The sequence below is a fragment of the Drosophila innubila genome, assembly GCF_004354385.1.
Source record: "Drosophila innubila isolate TH190305 chromosome 3L unlocalized genomic scaffold, UK_Dinn_1.0 0_D_3L, whole genome shotgun sequence".
In the NCBI taxonomy this organism is placed as follows: Eukaryota; Metazoa; Arthropoda; class Insecta; order Diptera; family Drosophilidae; genus Drosophila; species Drosophila innubila.
In genome coordinates this window covers 22,575,886-22,582,794 of record NW_022995376.1, presented here as the reverse complement: position 1 = coordinate 22,582,794, position 6,909 = coordinate 22,575,886, and the positions used below count along the sequence as shown (strand labels likewise).

The 6,909-nt window shown below is 36.6% G+C and overlaps 2 protein-coding genes across 2 annotated transcripts; one reads left to right on the top strand and one right to left on the bottom strand.

The window, feature by feature from the left end:
- Positions 1-2,205: 2,205 nt before the first annotated feature.
- On the bottom strand, positions 2,206-2,982 carry LOC117788404 (moonshiner-like). The gene is made up of 2 exons (XM_034627167.1): positions 2,418-2,982; positions 2,206-2,298 (listed from the first exon to the last, which is right to left on the bottom strand). The coding sequence occupies exon 1, from the start codon at positions 2,909-2,911 to the stop codon at positions 2,426-2,428; it is 486 nt and encodes a 161-aa protein (XP_034483058.1). The 5' UTR covers positions 2,912-2,982; the 3' UTR covers positions 2,206-2,298; positions 2,418-2,425.
- Positions 2,983-3,976: 994 nt separating this feature from the next.
- On the top strand, positions 3,977-6,756 carry LOC117788009 (ADP-ribosylation factor GTPase-activating protein 1). Its single transcript, XM_034626662.1, has 5 exons — positions 3,977-4,339; positions 4,529-5,121; positions 5,307-5,511; positions 5,604-5,663; positions 5,751-6,756. The coding sequence occupies exons 1-5, from the start codon at positions 4,280-4,282 to the stop codon at positions 6,276-6,278; spliced, it is 1,446 nt and encodes a 481-aa protein (XP_034482553.1). The 5' UTR covers positions 3,977-4,279; the 3' UTR covers positions 6,279-6,756.
- The last annotated feature ends 153 nt before the right edge of the window (positions 6,757-6,909 follow it).

Sequence of the window (6,909 nt, the reverse complement as noted above, 5' to 3'; positions counted from 1 at the left end):
ATGTTTATACAAATAATAAAATAAATAATGTGAGTACTAAGGAATTGCAATTATTTTAAATAAAACAAATGGTAAATTCATATTTTATTATTACACTTTTTTTTAAATATACGCTTGCACTCTTTACTTTATTATTTTTTTAATATTTAAAATGTACTACTAATATTATCTTAATGTATTTTTTACTTATTTACTATAACTGATAACTATAAAAGCTTACCTTGAAATTGTTCTTTTACCATATTTGTTTTCTTTTCAATTTATTTATCTACTATTCAAAATTAGCCCATATTTACATTTAATTGATTACCATATTATTTTCTTTAGTTAATTTCAATTTAAAAATTTTCTGTTTAATAATTAATTAACTAAATAAGCTTTAGAAATGTTTTGCTCCTTATTATGATTATAAAACATTAAAGATTAATCATGTATCTGTGGTCACATATGTATGTACGTTGACCGGATGCCAGTTGGCCAACAAAAGCTGCACATGCTCACCCTGGCCAGCTTTAACGTCAGCCACATCCTCTCGGAGCTGCAGACCAAAGACGACGTCTATGCGAGTTTAATGCCAAAGCTAAGCCTATAATTTGATCATATCCACACTATAACTCAGGCTGTGGTGCAAAATGGCCAGTGGCGCTTTACGAGAAGCACAAGGACAAAGGGAGGGGTAGAAGGAGAAGCAGTCGCTGCCCACCAACGGATCCCAGAGAGAGAGCAGTGACAGAGCATGGATAATGAATGCGCAGCAATGCCATTTTTGGCAGCTTGGGGAGTACACAGCGGCTTCTGATAAGACCACCACCAAAGGCAGACCGAGAACCATTCCCAATCCCATTCCCAATCCCATTCTCAGTTCGCATTCGCATCTGCAGTAGTTGTTGAAAGCGTCGAGTGACCAACGAGCCCCGCCAAAAGCCAAGTTAACAGGGCTCACTTAGCAGGCATGCGTCATAACTCAGAGACAGAGTCTGGCGTGGAGTGGAGTGCAATGATATGGAGTGGAGTTCGATCGGATTACCCGGCAGGCATTTCAATTCAACACATCCTTTGGGTCGCGTCGCCTGCCCAATTATACTCGACTCCGACCACGACCACAGCCACGCCCATTTGTGACGCAAATTATAGCAATGCGACTGACTTAAATAAATGCGCGAGTTTGAAAATTGAAAAGAAATTATCCAGATCTGTGAATTGCAAAAATATTGTGCATAATTATATGCTAATGTTCCGATTGAATTCCATATTTATGGTTGTCTACAAAGAGTGTGTGTGTGTGTGTGTGTGAGAGACTGAGAAAGAGGAAGAGAAAATGCTCCCGGCGCCAAAACTCTCTAATCTCCATCTAATTCCATTTGGGACCACACGCGATCTGTTTTTGTATTGGAATCACTCATGGTACTCGTAATTTCATTGTCTGATATTCACCGACAATCGGATGGATTACTGTAAAAGAGTGTGATAAATCTCTGATTTTTATTAATTTTCGGCATGACGTTGCGGAAAATGTGAGAGTCGGAAGAACATGAATGAAATTAATATGAAAATCAGATCAGCATGATTAGTTATAATTTGTTAGACTCGTCATCGATAACACAACCTTAACACGTACCTGAAATTCCAAATACACTCCAATCATAATTAATTACATTTGCTTCAGTTCAGTTCAATAGCTCAGACAGTAAGAAATTACAAATACTTTCAACCAAGCAAAAAAAATATGTTTTACGTTTTAAATTTAAAATTTTTCTACAATTTAACTTTATTATTTATAATTTAAAATAAGTTTTAAGTTTTTAATTATTTAAAACTGGGATTAAAGCCATATTTGAAACCATAACCTCTAACCGGTATTAACCGATTGAAATTGGTTAAACTCTTTTATTCCACCGAATCCGAAAAACCAATATTACTTAAATTAAATTACCCGAATTGTTTAATTCATGTAAGTCGGTTTAATCCAGCAATAAATTCAATTATGTTTTTTAAGGTGTAACATCGTTATTCAAGCTTATTTTGATTTTATATATGATTATTAATCTTATGTTAAATAATATATGTTAACATATTAACCTTTGTCTTTTTCATTTTTACAACTAACTTTTTATCAAGTACGCCGGCTTGCAGTAAAAATTTACTAAAACTAAGTCAAACGATTATTGTTTTTAATTTAAGTTTAACTCAACACTTTTTATTTTCTCGTAACATACTTTTTTATAACTTCGAATTTGGAATGCATGTACATATATTTGAAATTCGATCAAATGCCGTTAAGCAATGTATGGACAGCGACTGCAAAAATTAAAACACAAACAAAACATTTGCAAATGCGAAAATAAACGTGTTAGAAAATTTAAATTAAATTTAAACTTAAATTCATTTATTTTATCAACATATTTGATATTACATACATTGATATTTATGCAGTCTTCAGCATTTCGTCAATATGACGCTGAAATATATTTGTGGCCTCTTCCAGCGGCAATTCCATGACGGTATCCAGTAGCTCCCAATTGATCAGCGGTTCTATTAAATTGTTTTTGCATATATACGCCTTTATCTGGAGATCAATACTGCTGTGGCGCCAATGAGGCCGTAAGCGTGGAATGTTAATGCGATACACAATGTCTAGGTTGTCATCCAAAGTTGTCGGATCCACATACTGTTCATTTTGCATCTCTGTCTTCTCGGACGATATTGTTGTTGTTGTTGTTACTGTGCTTTTACGAGGTTTTCTTGGCGCTCGTTTGGGTTTTGGCAATGGACAAGGATTCGACTCTGGCAGGCGTTCCAAGGGCTTATAATTGATCAGCCACAATTTCTCCAGTTTTTCCAGCTGAGTTTGCTCATTGCGACTCAATTCAATCAATTCATTCTGGTGAAGACTTTTAAAAGTATCCGTCATTACATTCGTAAAAAAGCCGCGGGATTCAGGAATCCAGCTGTCGGCTTTATGATTTGCTTTCTTTCTACCAGCCATTATGAAATCCTTTGACTGGCGTACCAAATTAAAGCCCCTAAACTTTACTTTTATTTTGAATACTTCAATTAAAAACACGCAGTATTCGCAATCAGTGTGTCCACAAGTCAGACAGAAGTGGCAACCTAATTTCTTAGGTGTCAAAACTGCAATAACGTTGCCAGTTGGCGGTTAAAGTTTGAAATTTATCAAATAGACTGTGTGGCGCCACTGTTTTGAAAAGCGCAGCAAACCTCGGTTTCCAGAAAACTGTGTGGCAGCTTTCGTCCCCAGAATCCCGCAAAGTGGAGTTTTTTTGTCATGTCTCTAATTTTCATAATTTTTAACATTTATAATTGTTACCACATTTATTTTATCTAATTTTCAATTAAAATTTGGTAACTAATAATTTAAAGTAATTCTTATAATTAAAAAAGATTTAATATTTTTTAATTTTCGCGCCATGATTCACTTGCTTTAATTGCTCAAGTCGAATGTTGGGTATTCGAAAAATCTGCTATAAAAACAACAATAATTTCCAGTGTGGCCAAGTCTGGTATAGTATCTGGTATAGTATGGTAGAAAGTAAAACAAATTTGCATTTCAAATAAAGGGAAAAAAAATAACGCAAATCGGCGAAAAATGTATTTATTTTTCGTGTGACCATTTTTGACACTGTACACTGTAAAATGGTGCATGCTGCCAGAGCCAAAACATTAGTGTATTTCACAGCACTTGTCCTAAAATAAATCGATTTTTTTAAATCGATTTTATTCCACCATAAAATCAGTGCTGCCAACTTGTCAGGGCCGGAAAAAGCTAAATCAACATTTACTGATTTTGTTACAACAACTTAATTAAAGTGGTGCCAAGCTTTAATATATCGATATGTTGCCAGAAGTTTATTAAAAGCAAAAAAATAACCGTTACAATTCTTAAAAAGCTAGATTTTCCGCCGGTCACAATGTTTCCCGCGTTTCGCATTTGAAATACGTCAGAACTGACGGGAAAAAAGTCAAGTTGGCAGTACTGATTCCAAGTTGAATTGTGTTAAAAGATTTTTTTTGTCAATTAATATTTAAGCCTGCACTTAAGGTTGCGAAATCAAATGCACAGCTTGATTAAATGTGTTAATTCACATGCAAAGAGTTAGTTGGAGTCACCGCAGTTCCAGTTTGCGTGGATGTCGAGTTACAGTGCCTACAAGATTGCAAACTACGCCAACGTCAGCAAAAAAAGTTTTACCCCAACTATAAAAATCAAGGCAGTGTGAAATTGAGTTACAAAGGCTTTTGTTAGTTGTTAGCTGTTGCCATGGCCAGTCCCAGAACACGCCGCGTGCTCCAGGAGCTCAAACCACAAGACGATAATTCGGTAAGCTACCATTAAGAGATTGCACATATTTAGCAAACAGTTGGTCAAGTAATTATTTTGACAAAGATATAATAGCTATTGGTTTATTTTATTATTTAAGTAGATTGTCACAACAATTACTTGAATAGCTATACAACATATTTAAATAATGAGTAATTAAATAAAAGCATTTAATAATCTGCTGCATAGAAATGCTTTGAATGCGGAACCCACAATCCTCAGTGGGTGTCAGTCACCTATGGCATTTGGATCTGCCTGGAATGCTCCGGCAAACATCGCAGCTTGGGCGTACACCTTTCCTTTGTGCGCTCCGTGACAATGGACAAGTGGAAGGACATTGAGCTGGAGAAGATGAAGGTGGGTGGCAATCGAAACGCTCGCGAGTTTCTAGAGGATCAGGATGATTGGAATGAGCGTGCACCGATAACGCAACGTTACAACTGCAAAGCGGCCGCTTTGTATCGTGATAAGATATCAACTCTGGCGCAGGGCAAGAGCTGGAATCAAAAAGACGCTGAGACGCGTCTAAGCAGCAGCAATTCCTTTAGTGGCAACAACTATGGAAACAGTGCCACAGCTGGTGGCAACAACAATTCGCAGAACCGCTCAAACGCAACAGGTTACGGTGGAAACGGCCAGGGTGGGGGCGGAGGCGGCTATCAGAATGGAGGAGGAGCCTATAATGATAACGCGGGTTATCAGCAGTTCCAGACACAAGAGTTTAAAGATCAGAAAGAAGAGTTCTTCAGTCGTCGTCAAATGGAAAATGCTTCACGCCCTGAGTATGTACATAAATTTATAATCAAAAATAATACAAAAAATATGATTAGATCGGAATATGACTAACTGCATCTATACATACAAAATTCCTTGACCTGACTCACTGACTGAAATTTTAACACAACATAGTTAAGATAAATTCATCGTATTAAACATATTTCTATCTAAATCTAAATCCCATTGACAGAAACTTGCCACCGAATCAGGGCGGTAAATACGCTGGTTTTGGTTTTACCCGAGAGGCGCCACCGAAAACGCAATCTCAGGAGATCATTGACTCCACGCTGACAACTTTAGCTTCCGGCTGGAGTCTCTTCTCTTCGAACGCCTCCAAGCTGGCCAATACGGCAAAGGAAAAGGCCGTAACTACAGTAAACCTGGCTTCAACCAAGGTATGCGGAAGTCATTCATTCTACTTTTCATTTATTATTATTTGTATTTTTTGGTATGTTTGTTTTTTTGTTTCCTTTTCATTTGTTTGTAGATTAAAGAAGGCACTTTGCTAGAAACTGTTCAAAGCGGAGTTACAGACGTGGCCTATAAGGTCGGTAGTCGTTTATTCCTATTATCAGTTATTATGTAAATTATTTAGCTGCTTAAACCATTGGCTAACATTTGGTATTTTTTGTAGGTGTCGGATATTGGCAAACGTGGCTGGAATAATTTGTCAGGCAGCAACAACTCCAATTTCCAGGGCGGCTACAACGATCCCAGCTTGGAGGACAATGCCTATCAGCGTTCCCACTCGGTGGGCGGCAATTTGGCTGGTGGCCTGGGACAACAGAGTGGAGCCACAGATAGTGACTGGGGTGGTTGGCAGGAGAACGCCAACAATAAGTCGCACCTAACCAGCTCCAGTTCATATCATAACCAACTTGGCAGCAACATTGCCAGCAGCACACCCAGCAGCGGTCTTACCAATGATGATGATTGGTCTGGCTTCAATACATCGAGCTATCAAAATGCCGAGACATCGTATCAAAATACGCCGTCTGGTGGTCAAACTGCTCGTCGAAACATGAAGTTACAGGAGACATCGCATAAGTTGACCGAAGGATTCGATAATTTGGATGTGAAAAATGTGAAAGCTACAACTCCAGCATCGTCGAGTGGAAAACCAAGCGCCGAAGATGATGCCTGGAATTTGTTAATGAATTAGTAACAGAAACTATCTACTGCAAAGTGTATTTAATTTGTTTTGTACTATTGTTTGTCCTTTTGTTAAAGTAATCCCAATTTATTTGTAAACGCATTTAATGTAATCGTCAACAGATATTAAGTTCAAACTTTCCAACGAATAATTTAACAGGCTAGACCAATTTTAAATGAAAACAAAATATTACAAAACGAATTAATTAGCCAAAATATATATATATGGAATCAAAATTGACAAGCATATTATAAAATCAAGGAATCAAACGTTTCTCAGAATTCACCCCCTGGGGTTGAAATGGGCAGTGCAAGGTGGCTTGGGAGAAAGTTTGCATTCGAATGATAATCTTTCAATGTATATTAAAACAGGCTTCATATAGTATAAGCTGCTATTTGTTATACTGGATAAACTTCTAAATTGGGCGCGAATGGAGTAGTAAACTGTTATAAACAATTAAATGGAAAAATATATATAAATAAGTGACTAAAGGAGCTAAGAAGTTGTATCGGAAAACAAATTAAAATCGCTCAATGTGAAAAATGTCAATGACAATCTACAAACCTTCATTAAAATGATTAGCTGTATTTTATTTAATTTTGAATTAGAAATTTCCATCAAATTATTAATTTATTGCAAA